A 23,719-nucleotide genomic window follows, 5' to 3' on the forward strand; every position below is an offset into this window, starting at 1 on the left:
TGTACCAATCTATAGCTAGCTTAGCGCAGATTCCAATTAGAATTCCTTACTAATGAAAGTTCCCAACCCTCTCTTTTCTTTATCCTGCCGAGTTCTCCCAAATTTATGGTTTCTTTGTCTAAATTGTATAAAAACTGCCTGGCTTTATCATTTCATCAGGTCTCAATTTTATTATTGGGCCTCCATGCACATATCCTGAAACTTTGTTTTTTCCTTGTGTTAATCCGTCTCGGGCCCGTTGAATTCCTAGACCTCCTGGAAAAACCTTGGAGGGCAGACAGAAGGAAATTTCTTCCTGCCCTACAAGTTCATGCCTTAGTCTAAATTTTAATTTGCTAGCTTTTACTAGTGCCTTAAGACTGGGTGAGTCCACTGTTATCCTGGTCCCCAGGAGATCTGTTTTTTACCCCTTTTGTAGTATGCAGGGCATGGATATATCTGTCTGTGTATCTGACTGCCTCCCTGAGCACATGGCATGCGATGTGAGGGCGGTGTTTTCATCTTACTCAGCACTATCCATCCCCAGGTTCGAAACCAGTGCTGAATGACTGAATGTGTAAATGGGAAACAAGGCTGTGCACTGTCTTAGGAATGAATTGAAAAGTCCGATCCTCATCTCTTTGTTCCCGCGCAGGAAGACCTGGTTTCAAATACCGGCCAGGGCTACCACTCTGCTCGTGGAATTAATTTGGGCAAAGTCACCTCATGTCCTTAAGTTTTGTTTGCATACTTTGAGAAATAAAGATACTATGAGTGATTAGTGATACTATTAGTGATTAGTATGAGATTGTTTCAAGAAGAAACTAGGAAAATAAATGCAGTGGCACAGTGTCTAGTCCACAGTTAAATGTGCAGAATGTTAACTATTGGTTTTAGGGCAGTTCTTTATTAATCGCCATTTCTTGCAAGCTTCCATGTGGGCTCAGAGGAGACCAAGATCTTTTTCATGTGTTTGGCAGAAATCATTTTCTTTTTCTTTTGCCTTTTCGTTTTCTCTGTCTCTTTGTTTCTAGCAAGGAAAAAGAAACTTAAGGACAAGCCACAAGCTGCCTGCTGACTGCTGCTTTGAGTTTCACTTTCTTTTTTCTTGAACCGGAAGATACCGGTCTCAGCAGAACCTTTCAGTCTCCAAACTGGCTGCTGGATACGGGAAACAGAGCACCTACCACTACATGTAAGCTCCCTCCAACTCTTAAAACACAGGTAAGTGGCTTTTTGCCATTGGATGTTTTCCAGCTGTGTATGAAGAAAATTGCCTGTTTGCCTTTTTTTTTGAAAAAGAACTTCAGAGGAAAATTGCTGCTAATGATCACAACTTCCTCTTGAATTTGTTTTGTTTTTAATGAACATTTCAAACACAGGGGACTCCAGGATGTAAGTAAGCTCCAGTGTAATCTCACGCAGTTCTATCAGATTTTAAAAAATGACTTGCTTTATCAAATTAGAATAGTTTTTTACCTCGGAAAAATAAAAGCCTTACAAACAATGTTGAAGTTATGTTTGAATCTCTCCTCCATTCCTTACTCTTCCCTTCCTTCCCTGAGGGAAATATTATCCAGACTTTGGGATCAATTATTATTTTGCTGGGTTTTGGTGCCTTTGATATATGGACATATGTATCTAAACACAAGCTCTAGTATCCTTTTGTGTTAACAGTTTATTTAAATATCATAAGTGTATGATTCTCAATTGCTTTTTTCCACTCAAGATTGATGTTTTGAGCTTTAACAATGTTGATACAAATAGGTCTAGTTTAGTCACTTCAGTGCTCTCTAGTATTTCATTGTGTGAGTCTGACAAAATTTGTCCCTGCAATCTTCTAACGTCACCCTAAACAATGCTGCTATGAGCACACTTGCTCCCCAAAATGATGTGTGTCTCTCAAAATAATGTGAATATTAGGGGCGCCTGGGTGGCTCAGTGGGTTGGGGCCTCTGCCTTCGGCTCAGGTCATGATCCCAGGGTCCTGGGATTGAGCCCCACATCGGGCTCTCTGCTCGGCGGGGAGCCTGCTTCCCTTCCTCTCTCTCTGCCTGCCTCTCTGCCTGCTTGTGATCTCTGTCTGTCAAGTAAATAAATAAAATCTTTGAAAAAACAATGTGAATATTATCTCTGTCTGGGTCAACTTGGTATTGCTGGACTTTTGTTTGATGTGAAATAATATCTCATTTACACTTCTTCATTTGTAAAATGATTGAACACTTTTGTATGTTTACAGCTTGTTTGAGTTACCTTGTCTGTGAATGTCTTCTTCATATACTTTGACTGCTTTTTCATTAGAGACAGATTTTCCACTAGATGTGAGATACACACACACACACACACACACACACACACACAGAGTAACATCAGTCAGCCATACAAAAGGATGAGATCTTGTCATTTGGGACATGGATAGATCGAGAGGGGATTATGATAAGTGAAATAAGTCAGAAAGAAAAATGCCTTCTGATTTCTCTTACCTGTGGAACCTAAAAAACAAAACTAATTAATAAACAGTATGGGTTCATTTCTGTGTTCTGCTTTTTCTCTTGGTTTTTCTATCCTGTTATTCCATTTCCTCTCTTGTGTTTATAATGAATGTGAATCACTGAATATAGAAAAATGGAGGCTACGAAGATGTTCTCTTAATCTAGAAAAGATCTGTTTTTGCATCTGCCATGCTGTTGGGGGCATAAGAAATCCTCATTTATACTAATCCAACCGTAGACTGAAATTACTTAGGAGATGGAGTTGAGTCTGTCCATTTCCAGTCCACCCTTCCTTCTTCCCTGTAGCTCTTCAGAATCCTTGTACACGGGGACGCCTGGGTGTCTCAATCAGTTAAGTGACTGCCTTCACCTCAGCTCATGATTCTGGTGTCCTGGGATCAAGCCCTCTCACCAGGGCCCCAAGTCATCAGGCTCGCTGCTCCCAGAGGGGGCGTGTCTGCTTCTCCCCGCCCCTTGCTGCTCCTTGCTCCTGGCTCCTGTCCTCTCTTGGGCTCGCTCCCTCTCCCTGTCTCCTATAAACAAAAAACAAACAAAAATCCTTGCCCATGGCCTGAGAGGAGGGTTGCCAAGGCATCCTCTTCGTTGCACTCTATTGACCTGGCTCTGGGAGTCTAGCAGCAGTTTTGCCCCAAATCTCAGCATCTCTGGCACCTCGTCTAAAGCTAACAGACAGTCCTCATGGAAATGCGCTCCCCAATGCCCGGCTTACCTCTCTGTGTTCACTTCTTTTCCCAATCTTAGCCCTCCAGTGCTTTCAAATATATGTATTTACCGTTTACCCTGTGTTCTCATTTTTCTCGTTGAAATAATTGGCATGATGGCCAATTATTTATTGGTTGGTTTATTCTGCTGCTGTAGGACCTTGTTGTCTGTTAACTCCTTTCATATGTCAGTTTCTTTGTTTGGGAACTGTTTTCTGTAAAAATTCCTTTCTCCTACCTTCTACTTCATGGGTTGGCCCACTATAACCTGTGTGACACCCACCTGTTTTGATAAAAAAGGCTCTATTGGAACACAGTCATACCCATTTGTTTACACGTTGTCTCCATTTTTGTGTCACATTGGCAAAGTTGAGTAATTACGGCAGAGACCACAAAGCCTAAAATATTTACTCTCTGTCATTAAGAAAAAATTATGCTGATCGCTCTTCTAATTTATTAATTTTACTATGTCCTTTATCTAAGCTTTCATTTGTCTACTGACTTCAAAAAATATAATGATTTTTTATTTCTAAATTACCTATTTTTTTCATAGGTACCTACTGTTTTGCATTTCTCTTTCTCTCTCTATGTGTGTATATGTGCGTATGTACATAGATATACGTATACATATACATGTATGTATACGTATATCTATGTATATATGCACGCATACACACATAGATGTGTATGTGTATGTGAAGATCTATGTATGTATATATACACATATCTATATATATATATGTATATGTACATGTGTATACATATATCTATGTATGTATACATACATACATACATATATCTATGTATATCACATGCATACACATAGAGAAGGAATAGAAAACAGTAGGATATATATAGGATATCCTATATATATCTATATATAGAGATATATATGTATATACATTTGCATACACATTTCTTTTTGCCTTGTGGTCCAAATAACATATTTTAATTGGGCCAGAGGGAAAAAAATAACGTGTTGGAGCTAGAAGCAGAAATCTATGCTTTAAACCATTGTGATATACTAACTAGCCTCTCAACAACTTATTGTTTTTCTATCAGATACAGAACAATGGCAGTGGTAACCAGATTGACATGGAGTCAGCAGAAGAGTCTGGAGAAGATGCTTGGAAACGTGTCCTTGAGACTTCTTTATAAGTCTAGTGTCCATGAGAGTGACATTTGTAGAATGAATGAAAAGTGCACTCGTCAGGGACCTACTGTAACAATAATTTATGTTGGTAACTTTGTTTTGGGGGTCTTTATGCTTGGGGATCATCCTGAAGAGCATAACAATTTAAAAAGGCCCAACCCCTCCTTCTATTTTTCATTTCAAAAGAATGATATAACTGCAATGATAACTGCAGTTTTAGAAACAGAAACAAAAATTAATTCTGGACAAATGGTATGTTATTCTTCTGGCCAAGAGGTGTTTTCTGTACATCCAGGCGAAAGCAGCTTTTCTGTGGATGATTCATTAAAGAAGACTTTAGGCATATATTTTTGTTCTGGCAGCAAGTATTCGGAATGTGAAGTTTTTCACGTTGACGGTATGTTAAATTAGATAATCCTACCTTTTTTTTTTTTTTTTAAAGATTTTACTTATTTATTTGATAGACAGAGATCACACGTAGGCAGAGAGGCAGGCAGAGAGAGAAGGGGAAGCAGGCTCCCCACGGAGCCGAGAGCCCCATGACCCGAGCTGAAGGCAGAGGCTTTAACCCACTGAGCCACCCAGGCGCCTGATAATCCTACATTCTGATTCTAGTTTCTCTTTGTGTTCGTGGGTCATAATTGAGCTGCAAGAACAAGAACAAATGAGAGGAAAGACAGATTTCATGCTATCAGCTTTCTCGTTCATAAACTTCAAAATGAAACCTAGGGAGCATGAAGGTTGTGAGGTATTGCTTAGAATGTACAGGCAGCTTTGAGCAAAGCAAGCTGAGAAGTAGGAGTGGAGAATTGGAGAGGGAGAGCCAGAGAGGGCGGGGTTTATGTTGGTGCGATGACGGCTTTTGGGTCAGCTGTAAGATCTCTAGGTGTAGTTAGGTGAGAGTTTCCAGAACCAGTTACTGTGCAGGGAGGTTAGTTTTCCCTTCTCTTTGCGTGATGTTGCCAACTCTAGCTCCTAACTAGACAGCCCAGCCCTGGTTTGTATAAGCAAACTCTCTGCCCCATTCAGAAGGCTCACTGGGGCATATTTAGTTGGGCAAATTAAAAAGCTTATTATGCTGTTTCTTTCCTACAGGAATTGGGGATGATAAAAACTACATAAGCAAGATAACAGGAGCCACCAAGTAAGTTAGGTTCTTGGACTATCTGTTACTTATTTTATTTAGGACACATCTATAAATGGCATTGGAAATGAACGAGTAAAATAAAGATCATATAACTTGGAGTGATGAAAAATGAGTTATAACGTTATTTTATAGTATGTTCAAGGCAATTTACGGCAACAACAGGGACAAAATCACTACCAACTGCGAACCTTTAAAATAATCGACCTGGTGATAGTTTGGCTTTATGTTTCACATTGGACTTGCTAGATTCAAAGTCTTCCAGACAGAAAAGTCTAGAGGACTATTTCAGATAATTCCTGTGAAGGCTTTCCCTGGATATAAAGGTTTTGGGGGAGTTTCAGTAAGTTTTAAAAACAAAGTCTTCTTTCGCCAATCTATAGATAAATATCTGCATTGCATATATTTCATTTCTCCTTAATATGCTATTATTACTGAAATAATGCTTATCTTCAGGGTTGTTGGAATTTGTTAGATCTGTGTGGTCTAATGCTCATAGTTTTTAACAGTGATTTGGTTGCTGGTTAATGTTTCTTTATTTGGATATAGATAAACGCATTGTCTTCATGCACAAAATGCATTAGCTTTAGACCATTTCAAATCATATGATAGATGTTAATGCGAAGATAATAAGTAATGAAAACATACTTGTAAAGGGAAGGAAAGAAGCAGCAGAATTGTACTGTTCCTGTGAAAGTTTGGCTTTTGTCTTTAAGTATTGCGTGTTACTTGACAGGCACAGAAATTCACTTCTAGTCGAACTCGGAACCTACAAGCCCTGTGTAGACTTTGTTTCAGAAATTCGTATTCTCTTGCTGGGTCCAGTTGGGTCTGGAAAGTCTAGTTTTATCAATTCAGTGAAGTCTGTTTTCCAAGGCCGTCTGACTCGCCAAGCCAGAGTGGGGTCTGATGTCACCAGCATTACTGAACAGGTAAGTGATTTAAGGATTTCCTGAGGATTTTGTTTTATTGATTATAATTTTCAGGTTTGTTCATTTCTTCACCATTTTCTCTTAGAACATTAACCTCCTCCTGATCCAAGCAATTAAATGCTAAGTCAAATATAAAAAAGGAGCAAAAGTTGATTCAGAATTCCCTCCATTGAGTTGTGTTTCACTGAGAGGCTTTCCATTTTTATGCATGCAAGAAGCAGTAATTCGAAGAATGCTTTTTGGTACTTGTTAAAAAAAAAGAATTGCAATTGATAATTTTGGGGGGGAAATAATTTTTTTTCATAAAAATGTCCTTAAACTTAACATTGTAATATAGATTCATAATTGTATTTTAAAATTATTAAAAAATATTTAATTGTTTTCTGTCTAAAATTTTTATGTTAAATGTCAATAGCTATAACCTACTTTAATAAAATACCTTTGAGATTCTCAGTAATTTTTAAGTGTCAGGTGATCCTGATACCAAATGTTTGAAGACCACAGTCTCAAAATATTAACCACTCTCTGTTCTTCCTATTGTCATGTTCTGAATGCTAGTGGAAGAATGTATTTTTACCTTTGATATACTTTGTTTTATAGTATAGGATATATCCTATTAAAGATAGGAGACATGGCAAATACCTGCCATTTAGGTTGTGTGACTCCATGGGCCTACATGAGAAAGAAGGAGTTGGATTGTGCATGGAAGACATACCCTACATCTTAAAAGGCTGCATGCCAGACAGATATCAGGTAAGAGCTCTCCAACCTCTAAAACATTTAAAATCAGTTTCATCAATTGTTTTTGTTAAATTTTTACCCCATAAGGTGGTTTCAACTGTCATAAGGTATTTTCAACATCAACCAACACTACTCTACTTTAAATGAATAAGTACTCAAATAAGTAAAATAGAGTAACTTGTTTTCTAGAGCATTAAGAAAGAAAGCCTGGGGTACATGGCTGGCTCTCTGTAGACCTCATGACGTCATGACTCTTGAGTCTGGGCCATGAGTTCAAACCACACTGGGTGTGGTGATAACTTAAAAAAAAAAAAAAAGTGATCTCAAAAGAAAAAAAAAAAAGAGAGAGAGAAAGAACAGAAAAGAAATGCAGCCAAATTACTCATAGAGATTCCAGGAAAAGGACAGGAGGAGATTTTGTTTATATCATTCTTTATTGTAAAATAGATAGGAATGTTATATTTTAATCTCATGCACTTTTTTTGATCAATTAGACAAAATCTTGGAACAATTAACCACTTTTTGTTGAAGTGTGCTATTATTATACTGTAAGTACTTAGATTTCACTACTTAAAGGCTACCTAATTACCTACGTCCAAAGGTTGGCTCTGCCACTAGTTCGATGTGTACCCATAAGCAAGTTACATACTTGTCTTTATAAGTCTTACTTTTTTATGTGTGAACTGTGGGTGATCATAATGCCCATTTCATAGGGTGGCTGAGAAGATAAATCAGATGATAACTTTTTATTCTCAAAAGGCCAACCATTATCATCACTTTTCTTTTAGGCATTGGGTATAATACAATTTTTGAACAGTGACTTCTGTTGTGCTTGATTGGAAACCTTAACTATGTACTCATACATTAAAAAAAAAAAACAACGTGATTAAAAACCTAATTTGTGCCAGATGCTATGCTGCTTACTGGAAACACAGGGTTGAATTAAGAACATAATTTTTATCCTCACAATCTAAGGAGACATAAAATACAGGGAGGTGGAACAGAACAGAGAAATGGGAGATATTGTGAGCCTATGAAAACCTTCATTTTTTACAACAGAGAGGAATCAGTTCAGTCCAACATGGAAAAATATGGGGAAAAAATGAATGTAGCCCTTTACTATATTTTTATTTATTTATTTTGATATTTCTTATCTATCTATCTATTTAATATTAAGTATTACATATTTATTTATTTTATTTATTTTTTAAGATTTTATTTATTTATTTGAAAAGGTGGGGAAGCAGCAGGCAGAGGTAACGGGAGAAGCAGGCTCCCCACTGAGCAGGGAGCTCCATTCCAAGACTGGGAGCATGACTTGAGCCCAAGCAGCCGCTTAACCGACTGAGCCACTTAGGTGCCACCCCTTGCCCCCTCCCCCCCTTTACTGTATTTTTAAATCTATTTTCTTAATCCTAGAAAAATTATTGTTCTGCGGTATGGGGATACTAACTTAAAATTTGATATTTCTTCTGTTTCATTTTTATTTATTTTTCTTCTGCGAAATTAAGGTAACTATAGTATTTTAAAAATGCATTTTCAATGTATTTTTCTCTTTCCTTTTTTTCTTTATCCATTAGTCCATTTAAGTACACAAAATGTTTAGAGAGGGGTGCCTGGGTGACTCAGTAGGTTAAGGCCTCTGCCTTCAGCTCAGGTGATGATCCCAGGGTCTTGGGATCGAGCCCCACATCGGGCTCTCTGCTCAGCGGGAAGCCTGCTTCCCCTTCCTCTCTCTCTGCCTGCCTCTCTGCCCACTTGTGATCTGTCTGGCAAATAAATAAATAAAATCTTAAAAAAAAAAAAGAAAATGTTGAGAGAGAAATCTTAAATGAGGTATAACCAGTTGTAACGGTAGTTTTCTTTCTTTCTTTCTTTCTTGACTCTGGGATGTGAGATTAGCTTTTTAAACATTGTACTTTCCTGAGATATTTCCACTATGGATAATATAAAGTGTGTGTAATTCTCATTTTCACCAGTGCAATGATGTGGTTTTTCTATAAGCAAGATAGAATATTACACTCATAGTGGAGAGGAAGTATGGAAGGACACTACTAATTAACCTGGGGGCAGAGTGGGTGGAGGGAGGAAAGTTTCAGTTTGGAGGTTAGTGGTAGTCACATTTGAAGCATGAATGTGTCTTAAAGAACTCAGCATAGATTCTCTAAATGTTATCTTATGTTTCTATAACAGTTGAACCCCAGTAGACCAATTACACCCAGTCATCCTAACTTCATGGCCTCTCCGTCACTGAAGGACAGGATTCACTGCGTGGCTTATGTCCTAGATATCAACTCTATCAATGATCTCTCCTCTAAGATGGTGACAAAGTTCCAACAAATTCAGAAAGAAGTCTTGAGCTATGGTGAGTCTCATTGTCCTTCTCAAAAAACTTCTATTTTGAAATAATTACAGATTCACAGAAGGTTGCGAGGAGGGTTCAGAGAGGTCCTATGGACCTTTCACCCAGTTTCCTGAATCCCGGGTTGGTTGGTGGCAATAGCAGACAGAGGTCATTCATTTTGTTGTTGTTGTTGTTGTTGTTTTTGTCACATGTGCTTTTCCAGTGGCTTGGTAGGGTGGTCATCTCCCCAGGTTATGTGACCTGACCAGGAAGATCAAACGCAGAAAAATGACACTATTACAATGCAAGCGTGTGCCTCTGTATTGTTGAATCACATGTGTAGATTTAAAAGGAGTGAGTGGGTCTCTCTCACAGTCTAGCTGCTTTTCAGTCTGTGGCTTTCTCACTGGATCTCAACGTCTGGGTTTGCGTGGGAGCCGTTTAAGATTGGGATCTCTGTTCTTCATAGGTCTGTGATTCTCTTGGTCTTAATCCCCACTGATTTTCAAGACCAGACATTTTGGGGCTTATCTTTTTGGTGCCAGCCCCCAGGGTTGGGATGCCTGATGTAAGGCACAATCTCTTCATACCTTGAGAAAGAGTTCATATTTTTTTTGAGTCCCACCTGAATTTGGGGTCACTGCATCTGGAGTGGGGTGCTGGGTAAGGCAGTGTCTCTGCCTCTCATACCTTTCTGGATGCAGTTCATGTTTTTGTGTGTGGAGGTGCTATTCATCTAGTTGTCAGGTCCTTTTCAGAGGAAAATTATTCCATATGTAGTTGTAAACTAGCTGTGTCCGTAGGGGGAGGTGAGTTCACAGTTTTCTTATGCTGCCATCTTCAATTCCTCCTCTACGGGCATTTTAGAATTACTTTGTCTATTTTCACACAAAAAAAATTTGATTGGATATTGATAGTAATTACATTAAAAACATAAATTTTGAGAGAATTGACATCTTTACTCTGTTGAGTTCTTCCAATCTATGAACATAATATATCTACCCATTTATTTAGGTCTTTGATTTCTTTCAACAGTGCTCCATAGTTTTTATTTATTTCTTTCTTTATTTTTTTAATTTTTTATTTTTTATAAACATATATTTTTATCCCCAGGGGTACAGGTCTGTGAATCACCAGGTTTACACACGTCACAGCACTCACCAAAGCACATACCCTCCCCAATGTCCATAATCCCACCCCCTTCTCCCAAACCCCCTCCCCCCAGCAACCCTCAGTTTGTTTTGTGAGATTAAGAGTCACTTATGGTTTGTCTCCCTCCCAATCCCATCTTGTTTCATTTATTCTTCTACCCACTTAAGCCCCCATGTTGTATCACCACTTCCTCATATCAGGGAGATCATATGATGGTTGTCTTTCTCTGCTTGACTTATTTCGCGAAGCATGATATGCTCTAGTTCCATCCATGTTGTCGCAAATGGCAAGATTTCATTTCTTTGGATGGCTGCATAGTATTCCATTGTGTATATATACCACATCTTCTTGATCCATTCATCTGTTGATGGACATCTAGGTTCTTTCCATAGTTTGGCTATTGTGGACATTGCTGCTATAAACATTCTGGTGCACGTGCCCCTTTGGATCACTACATTTGTATCTTTAGGGTAAATACCCAGTAGTGCAATTGCTGGGTCATAGGGCAGTTCTATTTTCAACATTTTGAGGAACCTCCATGCTGTTTTCCAGAGAGGCTGCACCAGCTTGCATTCCCACCAACAGTGTAGGAGTGTTCCCCTTTCTCCGCATCCTCGCCAGCATCTGTCATTTTCTGACTTGTTGATTTTAGCCATTCTGACAGGTGTGAGGGGATATCTCATTGTGGTTTTGATTTGTATTTCCCTGATGCTGAGTAATATGGAGCACTTTTTCATGTGTCTGTTGGCCATCTGGATGTCTTCTTTGCAGAAATGTCTGTTGATATCCTCTGCCCATTTCTTGATTGGATTATTTGTTCTTGGGGTGTTGAGTTTGCTAAGTTCTTTATAGATTCTGGACACTAGTCCTTTATCTGATATGTCGTTTGCAAATATCTTCTCCCATTCTGTCAGTTGTCTTTTGATTTTGTTAACTGTTCCTTTGCTGTGCAAAAGCTTTGGATCTTGATGAAATCCCAATAGTTCATTTTTGCCCTTGCTTCCCTTGCCTTTGGCATTGTTCCTAGGAAGATGTTGCTGCGGCTGGGGTCGAAGAGGTTGCTGCCTGTGTTCTCCTCAAGGATTTTGATGGATTCCTTTCGCACATTGAGGTCCTTCAATCCATTTTGAGTCTATTTTCGTGTGTGGTGTAAGGAAATTGTCCAATTTCATTTTTCTGCATGTGGCTGTCCAGTTTTCCCAGCACCATTTATTGAAGAGGCTGTCTTTTTTCCATTGGACATTCTTTCCTGCTTTGTCGAAGATTAGTTGACTGTAGAGTTGAGGGTCTATTTCTGGGCTCTCTATTCTGTTCCATTGATCTATGTGTCTGTTTTTGTGCCAGTACCATGCTGTCTTGATGATGACAGCTTTGTAAGAGCTTGCAGTCCGGAATTGTGATGCCACCAACATTGGCTTTCTTTTTCAATACCCCTTTGGCTATTCGAGGTCTTTTCTGGTTCCATATAAATTTTAGAATGATTTGTTCCATTTCTTTGAAAAAGATGGATGGTACTTTGATAGGAATTGCATTAAATGTGTAGATTGCATTAGGTAGCATAGACATTTTCACAATATTTATTCTTCCAATCCAGGAGCATGGAACATTTTTCCATTTCTTTGTGTCTTCCTCAATTTCTTTCATGAGTACTTTATAGTTTTCTGAGTATAGATTCTGTGCCTCTTTGGTTAGGTTTATTCCTAGGTATCTTATAGTTTTGGGTGCAATTGTAAATGGGATTGACTCCTTAATTTCTCTTTCTTCTGTCTTGCTGTTGGTGTAGAGAAATGCAACTGATTTCTGTGCATTGATTTTATATCCTGACACTTTACTGAATTCCTGTACAAGTTCTAGCAGTTTTGGAGTGGAGTCTTTTGGGTTTTCCACATATAGTATCATATTGTCTGCGAAGAGTGATAATTTGACTTCTTCTTTGCTGATTTGGATGCCTTTAATTTCCTTTTGTTTTCTGATTGCTGAGGCTAGTACCTCTAGTACTATGTTGAATAGCAGTGGTGATAATGGACATCCCAGCCGTGTTCCTGACCTTAGCGGAAAAGCTTTCAGTTTTTCTCCATTGAGAATGATATTTGCAGTGGGTTTTTCATAGATGGCTTTGATGATATTGAGGTATGTGCCCTCTATCCCTACACTTTGAAGAGTTTTGATCAGGAAGGGATGCTGTACTTTGTCAAATGCTTTTTCAGCATCTATTGAGAGTATCATATGGTTCTTGTTCTTTCTTTTATTGATGTGTTGTATCACACTGACTGATTTGCGGATGTTGAACCAACCTTGCAGCCCTGGAATAAATCCCACTTGGTCGTGGTGAATAATCCTTTTAATGTACTGTTGAATCCTATTGGCTAGTATTTTGTTGAGTATTTTCGCATCTGTGTTCATCAAGGATATTGGTCTATAGCTCTCTTTTTTGATGGGATCCTTGTCTGGTTTGGGGATCAAGGTGATGCTGGCCTCATAAAATGAGTTTGGAAGTTTTCCTTCCATTTCTATTTTTTGGAACATTTTCAGGAGAAAAAGAATTATTTCTTCTTTAAATGTTTGGTAGAATTCCCCCGGGAAGCCATCTGGCCCTGGGCTTTTGTTTGTTTGGAGATTTTTAATGACTGTTTCAATATCCTTACTGTTATGGGTCTGTTCAGGCTTTCTATTTCTTCCTGGTTCAGTTGTGGTAGTTTATATGTTTCTAGGAATGCATACATTTCTTCCAGATTGTCAAATTTGTTGGCGTAGAGTTGCTCATAGTATGTCTTATAATAGTTTGTATTTCTTTGGTGTTAGTTGTGATCTCTCCTCTTTCATTCATGATTTTATTTATTTGGGTCCTTTCTCTTTTCTTTTTGATAAGTCGGGCCAGGGGTTTATCAATTTTATTAATTCTTTCAAAGAACCAGCTCCTACTTTCGTTGATTTGTTCTATTGTTTTTTTGATTTCTATTTCATTGATTTCTGCTCTGATCTTTATGATTTCTCTTTTCCTGCTGGGCTTAGGGTTTCTTTCTTGTTCTTTCTCCAGCTCCTTTAGGTGTAGGGTTAGGTTGTGTACCTGAGACCTTTCTTGTTTCTTGAGAAAGGCTTGTACCGCTATATATTTTCCTCTCAGGACTGCCTTTGTTGTGTCCCACAGATTTTGAACTGTTGTATTTTCATTATCATTTGTTTCCATGATTTTTTTCAATTCTTCTTTAATTTCCCGGTTGACCCATTCATTCTTTAGAAGGATGCTGTTTAGTCTCCATGTATTTGGGTTCTTTCCAAACTTCCTCCTGTGGTTGAGTTCTAGCTTTAGAGCATTGTGGTCTGAAAATATGCAGGGAATGACCCCAATCTTTTGATACCGGTTGAGTCCTGATTTAGGACCGAGGATGTGATCTATTCTGGAGAATGTTCCATGTGCACTAGAGAAGAATGTGTATTCTGTTGCTTTGGGATGAAATGTTCTGAATATATCTGTGATGTCCATCTGGTCCAGTGTGTCATTTAAGGCCTTTATTTCCTTGCTGATCTTTTGCTTGGATGATCTGTCCATTTCAGTGAGGGGAGTGTTAAAGTCCCCTACTATTATTGTATTATTGTTGATGTGTTTCTTTGATTTTGTTATTAATTGGTTTATATACTTGGCTGCTCCCACGTTGGGGGCATAGATATTTAAAATTGTTAAATCTTCTTGTTGGACAGACCCTTTGAGTATGATATAGTGTCCTTCCTCATCTCTTATTATAGTCTTTGGCTTAAAATCTAATTGATCTAAGGATTGCCACTCCTGCTTTCTTCTGATGTCCATTAGCATGGTAAATTCTTTTCCATCCCCTCACTTTAAATCTGGAGGTGTCTTCGGGCTTAAAATGAGTTTCTTGGAGGCAACATATAGATGGGTTTTGTTTTTTTATCCATTCTGATACCCTGTGTCTTTTGACAGGGGCATTTAGCCCATTAACATTCAGGGTAACTATTGAGAGATCTGACTTTAGGGCCATTGTATTGCCTGTAAGGTGACTGTTACTGTATATGGTCTCTGTTCCTTTCTGATCTACCACTTGTAGGCTCTCTCTTTGCTTAGAGGACCCCTTTCAAGATTTCCTGTAGAGCTGGTTTGGTGTTTGCAAATTCTTTCAGTTTTTGTTTGTCCTGGAAGCTTTTAATCTCTCCTTCTATTTTCAGTGATAGCCTAGCTGGATATAGTATTCTTGGCTGCATGTTTTTCTCGTTTAGTGCTCTGCAAATATCATGCCAGCTCTTTCTGGCCTGCCAGGTCTCTGTGGATAAGTCAGCTGCCAATCTAATATTTTTACCATTGTATGTTACAGACTTCTTTTCCCAGGCTGCTTTCAGGATTTTCTCTTTGTCACTGAGACTTGTAAATTTTACTATTAGGTGACGGGGTGTGGGCCTATTCTTATTGATTTTGAGGGGCGTTCTCTGCACCTCCTGAATTTTGATGCTCATTCCCTTTGCCATATTGGGGAAATTCTCCCCAATAATTCTCTCCAGTATACCTGCTCCATAGTTTTTAACTTTCAAGTCCTGTTCATATTTTACTAGATTTATACCTTGGTGTTTAATTTTAAAAAATGGTATCATATTTGTAATTTTGGTTTCCAGGTGCTTCTTGCTGGTACATAATTTACAACAGAATTTTCGTACGCAGATCTTGTCTATTGTGATCTTGCTGAATTCACTTATTAGTTCTAGGAAAGGTGTTTTTTTGTTTTTTTTTTTTCCCCCATGCCATTTTAAACTGGGATAATTTCTCTCTTCTTTTTAATCTGCATGCCTTTTATTTCCTTTGCCTTTCATATTGTTCTGGCTAGAAGTTCCAGTACTATGTTGAATAATAGTGGTGATACCACATACCCTTGTGTTGTTTCTGATCTTAGAGGGATACTATTCACTGTTTCACCATTATGAAGATAGTTATGAGTTTTTATTTTTTTATTTTTTTTTTTTACAATTCTTTATTAGTTTGAGGAAGTTCTCTATTCTTAGTTCTCTGAGAGTTTTTGTTCATGAATGGATGTTGAAATTTATCAAATAGTTTTTCCCCACAGTTTGACATAATCATGATTTTGATCTTTGTCTTCTTAATATGGAGGATTACATTAATTTTTGAATCTTGAACCAGCCTTGTCTCTTTAGAATAAAACCTGTGTAATCATGATATATAATTCTATTCACATTTGCTGTCTTATTGATAATGTTTTATTAAAAATATTTCTATCTATATTTATGAGGGATATTGGGCTGTAGTTTTTTTATTTTGTTTTTGTTTTTGTTTTTATTTTTCCATATTTTGTCAGGTTTTTGTGTTAGAGTAACACTGGCTTCATAAAATGAGTTAGGAAATGTTCCTCTTCCATTTTCTTGAAGGGATTGTGAAGAATTGGTGTTATTTCTCTTAAAATCTTTGTTATAGTCTTTCAATGAAGTCATCTAGTGTGGAGATGTATTTTTCAGGTTTTTTTTTTTTAAGATTTTTTTTTTTTTTTATGTATTTGAGAGAGAGAGAATAAGAGAGAGAGAGCATGAGAGGGAGAAGGTCAGAGGGAGAAGCAGACTCCTTGCTGAACAGTGAGCCGGATGCAAGTCTTGATCCTGGGACTCCAGGACCATGACCAGAGCCAAAGGTAGTCGATTAACTGACTGATCCAACCAGATCCCCCTTTTCAGGATTTTTAATGCCCAGAATTTATTTCTGGGCATTTAAATTTTTTTGTAGCGACAAAAAACTACAGCCCAAAATAGTTAGCAAGCTATTAAAATAATTTGTTTCATATTAGGTGAGTTGGGATAGTTTTGTAATTTTTAGTTCAGTCTTTTCCACCTAAGTTGTCAAATTTATGTGTGTAAAATTGTATCATCTCCTCATTATTTCTTTTCTGTCTGTGGGGTCTGTAAGGATATCCCCTGTGTTCTTCACCATGTTGATGATTTACGTCTTTTCTTTTGTTTCTCTGTCACTATTTCTAAAGGTTTGTCAATTTTATTGATCTTTTCAAGGATCTATGTTTTTGTTTTACTGATACTTTAAATTGTTTTCCTATTTTCAGTTTGTTCATTGATTTCTGCTGTTCAATTTCTTTCATCTTGATGTGGATATACTTTGCTTTCTTTTTTCTAGGTTTTTGAGGGGAGGAACTTAGATTGTTGATTGATTTTGTACTTTTCTTTTCTATTATAAACATTGAATGTTACATGTTTTTCTGTAAACACTTGTTTAGTTACGTACACAATTTTTGATATGTTATATCTTTATTATCTTCCAGTTTAATGTATCTTTTATTTCCCTTGAAACTTCCTTTAGGACACATGGATTATTTAGAATGTATGGTTTAGTTTTTAAGTGCATGGAGTTTTTCTTGTTACCATTCTGTGATTGACTTACAGTTTGATCCACTATGGTCAAAGGATACACTCTGATTTAAATTCTTTAAATAGGTTTTAAAGTTAAATTATGGCTTAGTCTATAGTATATTTTGGTAAATGCTCCATGGTACTTGAAGATTATGTGTATATTCTACAAGTGTTGATTAGATAGGTTTCCTTGGTTTTTGGTATGACAAGTGATTCTTGATTATACCTTTAATATTTGGGATATTATACTGTGAGACCCTGGACCTTATTTATTTATTTATTTTTCTTTTTTTAAAAAAGATTTTATTTATTTGAGAGAGAGAGAAAGAGAAAGCACAAGTTGGGGGAGGGAGAGGGACAAGCAGACTCCACACCAAGTACAGAGACAAACTCAGGGCTCCATCTGAAGACCCTGAGTCCATGACCCAAGCCAAAATCAAGAGTCAGATGCTCAACTGAGTTGGCCTCTTCTGACACTGGTAAAGAGGGAGGGGGTACACTATTACTGATGGTTGGGGTGGACGACCGGAATCCCTGAGTAGTATTCATTGATACCATCAAGAGGGACCTAGCACAGTACAGGTATCAAAGTCCTGGATCCCTACCCATTCTTATTCTATGATACTATCCTGGCAGAGTATGGAGGATAGAGAAGGGAAGTGACACTTCTGTAGATGGGACTGAGGTTTTTTCATGGTGTTTGGCTTGCATAATGTTGCTACTGTGTGAAAGTTTTTTGTCTTGTTAGGTTGTTCCTTTTCTCATGCTTGGCAAGAGACAACAGACTTCCTTTTCCAGTTCGATTTCCCTAGAGGTGTACTTTGCTAGCTGCCAATATAGGATTTATGAAGTAAAAAGAAAAGCTAGAGAACTCACCACCATATTATGATTGTAATAACGTACTAGCAAAAAGAGAAATTAAGAAAATAGTCTTTTACAATTACATAAAAAGGAATAGAGTATCTAAGAATAAATTTAACCAAGGAAGTGAAAGACCTGCATACTGAAAACTGTAAGACATTAATGCAAGAAATTGAAGAAGACACAAATAAATAGAAAGACATTCTGTACTTAGGGATCAGAAGAATTCATATTAAGGTGTGCCTACTCTCCAAAGCAATGTACATATTCAATGCTATCCTTATCAAAATTCCAATAACAGAAATAGAACAAATAATCCTAAAATTTGTATGGAACCACAAAAGACCCCAAATAGCCAAAGCAATCTTGAGAAAGAAGAACAAAGCTGGAAGCATCATGCTCCCTGATTTTAAATTCTATTACAAAATCATAGTGATTTTAAAAGTATGGTATTAACATAAAAATAGACACATAGATCAAGAGGACAGAATAGAGAGCCCAGAAATAAATCTACACATTTTGGTCAATTAATTTATGACAAAGGGGCCAGTAATACACAGTGCGGAAAGATAGTCTCTTCAATAAATGGTGTTGAGAAAACTAGACAGCCACATGCAAAAGAATAAAACCCAACCACTGTCTTACACCAGAAACAAAAATGAAATAAAAATGCATTAAATTCTTGAGTGTTAGGCCTGTAATCATAAAAGAAAACATAGGTGGTAAGCTCTTCACTGTAGACCTTGGGGATGATTCACTGAATCTCACATTAAAAGTAAAAGCAACATGTTGCATCACCACTTCCTCATATCAGGGAGATCATATGATAGTTGTCTTTCTCTGCTTGACTTATTTCGCTAAGCATGATACGCTCTAGTTCCATCCATGTTGTCGCAAATGGCAAGATTTCATTTCTTTTGATGGCTGCATAGTATTCCATTGAGTATATATACCACATGGGGCTTAAGTGGGTAGAAGAAGAATCAATGAAACAAGATGGAATTGGGAGGGAGACAAACCATAAGTGACTCTTAATCTCACAAAACAAACTGAGGGTTGCTGGGGGGAGGGGGGTTGGGATAAGGGGGTGGGATTATGGACATTGGGGAGGGTATGTGCTTTGGTGAGTGCTGTGAAGTGTGTAAACCTGGTGATTCATAGACCTGTACCCCTGGGGATAAAAATATATGTTTATAAAAAATAAAAAATTAAAAAAAAAAGTAAAAGCAACAAAAGCAAAAATAAACAAATGAAACTGCAGCAACCTAAAAAGCTTCTGCGCAGCAAAGGAAACCATCAACAAAACAGAAAGGCAGCATACTGATTGGAAAAAAAATATTTGCGGATCATATAAATGATAAAAGATAGGTATCTAAAATATTTAAAGGGGTGCTTGGGTGGCTCAGTCAGTTAAGCGTCTGACTCTTGATTTTGGCTCAGGTCATGATCTCAGGGTCCTGGGATAGAGCTTCACGTTGAGCTCTGTGCTCAGCAGGGAGTATACTCAGGGATTCTCTCTCCCTCCATTCTTTGCCCCTTCCCCATACCTCTTTCTCTCTCTGTAATAAATAAATAAATATTTAAAAAAATATGTAAGAATCCATACCATCAAAAGCAAAACAAAACATAAAAGCAATCTAATTAAAAATGGGCAGAAAATGAGTAAACAGCTTTCCAAAGAAGATATACAGAAGGCCATCAAGTACCTGAGAACATGCTCAACATCATTAATCATCAAGGAAACACATAATAAAACCACAGTGAGGTATCATATCACACCTGCTAGAACAGCTGTTATCAAAAGAAGATGAGAAATAACAGTACTGGTGAAGATATGGAATAAAGGGAATGTGTGCACACCATTAGTGGGCACATAAATTGGTGTGGCCATTATGAAAATAGTACAGAGGTTCCTTAAAAAATTAAAAATAAAACTACCATACAATATGGGTACATATCTGAAGAAAATGAAAACACTAACTCAAAAAAATATATGCACTCCCCCACCATGTTCATTGCAGCACTATTTACAATGGCCAAGATATAGAACAACCTAACTGTTCATCAGTGGATCAATGGATAAAGAAAATGGGGTGTACACACACACACACACACACACACACACACACACGTGCGCGCGTGTGCTCTCACACCTAGGAATATTATTCAGTCATAAAAAAGAATGAAATCTTGCCCTTTGCAACAACCTTGGTGGACCTCAAGGGCATTATGCTAAGTGCAGTAAGTCAGACAGAGAAAGATGAACAGTTAGACAGAGAAAGATGAACACCTATATGAGCTCTCCTATATGTGAAATGTTTAAAAGAAAAAAAAAAAGGCTCATAGAGACAGAGTAGAGATCAGTGGTTACCAGACGTGGGGAAATGGAGCTGGGAAAAATAGGTGACGGGTGAAGGTGGTCAAAAGGTAAAAAGACTTTTAAAAAAGAGAATTATTTGGTCATTTATACTCTAGAGCCTCTTCTTTAGTATAGCTGTAGAAATACCACTTAACAGAGAAAGCCACACAGTGTAATGTACAGAGGATTGTCTTAGTGACGAAGTAAATCTATATTTTTTAATAGTCATAACTTGATCTTGTGAAAGTTAACTTCAGGGCACTGAACTTTAGTTTTCTGTGTAATGGGAATAAGTTTTGAATCTAAATATTATAAAATTGTAATATTTAAATATTATAATCTAAATATTGTAGTAAGTACATTAGATGTACTCAACATAAGTATATAAACATACACAGATCTATTTCAGTTTACAATGGGCTTAGTGTAACTTGAGAATGCATTTATTTATTTATTAGAGATTTTATTTATTTATTTGACAGAGAGAGACAGAGAGAGAGAGAGAGGAAACACAAGCAGGGGGCAGTGGGAGAGGGAGAAGCAGGCTTGCCATGGAGCAAGGAACCCAATGCGAGACTTGATCCCAGGACCCTGGGCTCATGACCTGAGCCAAAGGCAGACACAACTGACTGAGCCACCCAGACACCCCCTGGAAAGACATTTAATGTGCCTAACCTACCAACATTGCAGCTTAGTGTAGCCTTTCTTAAGCATGCTGGGAACACTGTAGCTGTAGCCTGTAGCTGGGCAAAATCATGTAATGCAAAGCTGTTTTATAATAAAGTGTTGAGTATCTCATGTCATTTATTGAGTGCTGTAGTGAAAATGAGAAAGAGAATGGTGGTAAGTTTATAAGTTGTTTACCCTGTGGTCATGTGCTGACTGAGAGGTACCACACTATGTATCTCTAGCCCCAGATAAGGTCAAAATTCCAAATTTGGAAGTATGGTTTATTCCAAATTCATAATGCTTTTGCACCATCGTTAGGTCAAAAAATCTTAAATTGAACCATCTGAAGTCAGGGACTGTCTGTATAAGCATGTAACAGCTCTAAAACGATGGTGGATTTGGACTAAGGCTGATTTACAAAGTGCTGAGGTCTGAAATGTTTTTTCTCGAGGACATCTGGCCATACTCCATGCTGGGCAGCATGGCTTTGTTCATCTAACTGGGCTGATTTAGAGCTCTAAGAAGACATTGCATTAATTCTGAAAGAGAAGAATTGCATTTTAGCAGAAGTTGAAAAGAAATTATATGTGTCAATTGAGAACTGCCTTCTACACAAACCAGGTTTTATTTAATTGGTCAACATTGTTAGTTATTCCTCTGGGACTTGGATAAAAGGAAGAGGGTAAAATAATCACATAGGAATAGGGACCACAAACACTAGATTTATGTTAGGGGAAAATACTAAGAGCTCTGGTAAAGAAGTCTCTCAGGGCTATCCTTGAATGGCATTTGGAAATTTCAGGTTTATCTCTTGGAGAAGCATTCCTTAGTAAAGCAGAACTTTGATTTGATTAGAAGCCAACTGGGAGAGGACAAGAGGTCCTTAGTAGATTTCCAATCCTCACATATAACCTTCCTCACTTCCTAGGGTTCTTTTTCAGTCCTCAGTGTCCAGCAACCATTCCCTCCTACACCCCTGATCGCCTTAAAACATACTATTTGGAATAATAAATGATTGCAATGCAGTGTGAATTCAGTTGCATTTAGAAAAAATCTCTCTGCTGGAAGAAAAAGATAATTTCTCCTATTAGAAGAACTTCAGGTTTCATATTGACATTTACTAAAGATATTTCATTTTTTTAGGAGAGCTGCTTTTACTCATACTTAATTTCTTTGTTGAAACATTGCTATTTATGATACAAAATAATTGATTTATCTCTTTGATATAGATACAGCCTGTGTACTCTTGCTTACTAAAGCAACTAATTGCGGTGAATTTCTTCAAGGAAATTTTTCAAACATGGATAAACCTATGACTTTCCAGAGTCAGGTAAAAAATATATTTCTAACCAGGCATTATTGTGATGCTGTTATATTGTGTGCATGTGTGTGTTTCTCTGTGTGCGTGCACGCGCTCATACTACGTATTCATAGGTAAATGAAGACATGGATTGATTGCCTTGTTAATTCAAGTTTATGTCCCACTTTAAAACAATAATTATTTGTACTATAATTATATTCAAAAGAGTACTTTTTTTTGCTTTTTCAGTTTCTTTCTTGAATTATATTTGAATTCAGTCAATTTTCAGATATGAGTTATGCTTATTAATTTTTCCACAGATAATGGATGCCAGCAAAATGTTAAATATTCCCATTTATAATACATTCGTGGTTGAAAATTACACATCAGAGTGGGAGCTGGACCCTGTAAAGGACACTCAGATCCTCTTTGTGCTGAGGCAGATGTTACGGGTAGCAGAGGACTTCTTTGAGGACTTGCCTTGAGGAAACAGGTGATCTGGCTCCTTTCTGTCCCTCTCATAAAGCATGGTGCTCTTTGAAAATCCCACGGTTCTATCTCACTGGATGACTGATGTCCATTAGCTTGCTCTAGACCTGATAGCTATGTCAGGATATGTGCTCTGCTTCTATTCTCTTTTATTTTGCTCTCAGATAAAATTGTAGGAATGTTCCAGCTCTGCATGTGATATCTTTGTCTTGGTTCTGTTACTTGCCCCAACCCTGGACTGGCAGGACTCAATGAGAGTCATTGTCTGGTGACAGCCTCCTTATGACTTCTGCTTTCATTCACATTTTGCCTTCAGTCCCTGAGAGCGTCTAACTGATGGTTTCTTCTAGAATCTGTCCTTCTTCAAGCTCAAAGGTCAACCCTGAGCAGTGGTGGGCCAAGAAAGGCAAACCACCATTTGGGATTTTAATTTCTGTGACACTTTCCTCAACCTCCCCAGCAAAATGAACTATCCCCTTACTTATTTGTCTATAGCACTTTAGTTAGAACTCTATGTGAGTACTATTACATTGAATAATAAAATGGTTACTTGGATATCCACTTCCCTAAATAAATTGTGAGTTCTTTAGGAAGCAGTGTTTGGATTTTACATACCTTTGTATTCACAGAACTTAGCACAGGGTCTTACAGTGAGCAAGCATGCCCGCCATTATGCCTCTCTCCCAGGGTGATAACATGTACTGAAAATTTTTCTTCTTGTAGAAGGGAAGACTGGAAGAGAATGAAATGCTGGAGAGAAGAAATGGACATGAAGGAGGGAGAATGTTTTACTTATCTTTGGCTGAAGATATGAATTTAAGCTAATTAAAAAGAACAGATATTTCTTAAGGACTTAACATGTTATTTCTGTAAAAAAAAAAAGTTTTCATTAATCAATTTCAAAATATCCTGCCATGTCTCCCAAGTAGAGTGATCAAATAAGGTTACTAGTGCAAGTCAAGAAGAAGTTTATCTGGGGCGACTGGGTGGCTCAGTGGGTTAAAGCCTCT

The 23,719-nt window shown here is 37.6% G+C and overlaps 1 protein-coding gene across 1 annotated transcript; it reads left to right on the forward strand.

The window, feature by feature from the left end:
• Positions 1-1,071: 1,071 nt before the first annotated feature.
• Positions 1,072-23,561, forward strand: IFI44L (interferon induced protein 44 like). The gene is made up of 9 exons (XM_004758135.3): positions 1,072-1,203; positions 4,256-4,743; positions 5,442-5,490; positions 6,227-6,422; positions 7,023-7,175; positions 9,357-9,528; positions 22,150-22,250; positions 22,541-22,713; positions 23,433-23,561. The coding sequence occupies exons 2-8, from the start codon at positions 4,266-4,268 to the stop codon at positions 22,703-22,705; spliced, it is 1,314 nt and encodes a 437-aa protein (XP_004758192.1). The 5' UTR covers positions 1,072-1,203; positions 4,256-4,265; the 3' UTR covers positions 22,706-22,713; positions 23,433-23,561.
• The last annotated feature ends 158 nt before the right edge of the window (positions 23,562-23,719 follow it).

This window comes from Mustela putorius, unplaced genomic scaffold, assembly GCF_011764305.1.
Source record: "Mustela putorius furo isolate JIRA1106 unplaced genomic scaffold, ASM1176430v1.1 tig00003853_pilon_pilon_pilon, whole genome shotgun sequence".
Lineage (NCBI taxonomy): Eukaryota > Metazoa > Chordata > Mammalia > Carnivora > Mustelidae > Mustela > Mustela putorius.

Excerpts from the sequence above, each read along its gene's own strand:
- IFI44L (XM_004758135.3), top strand. The coding sequence starts at position 4,266 with ATGGCAGTGGTAACCAGATTGACATGGAGTCAGCAGAAGAGTCTGGAG. Across the intron at positions 4,744-5,441 it reads TGAAGTTTTTCACGTTGACG|GAATTGGGGATGATAAAAAC; the intron begins GTATGTTAAATT and ends TCTTTCCTACAG. Across the intron at positions 22,251-22,540 it reads CTATGACTTTCCAGAGTCAG|ATAATGGATGCCAGCAAAAT; the intron begins GTAAAAAATATA and ends ATTTTTCCACAG.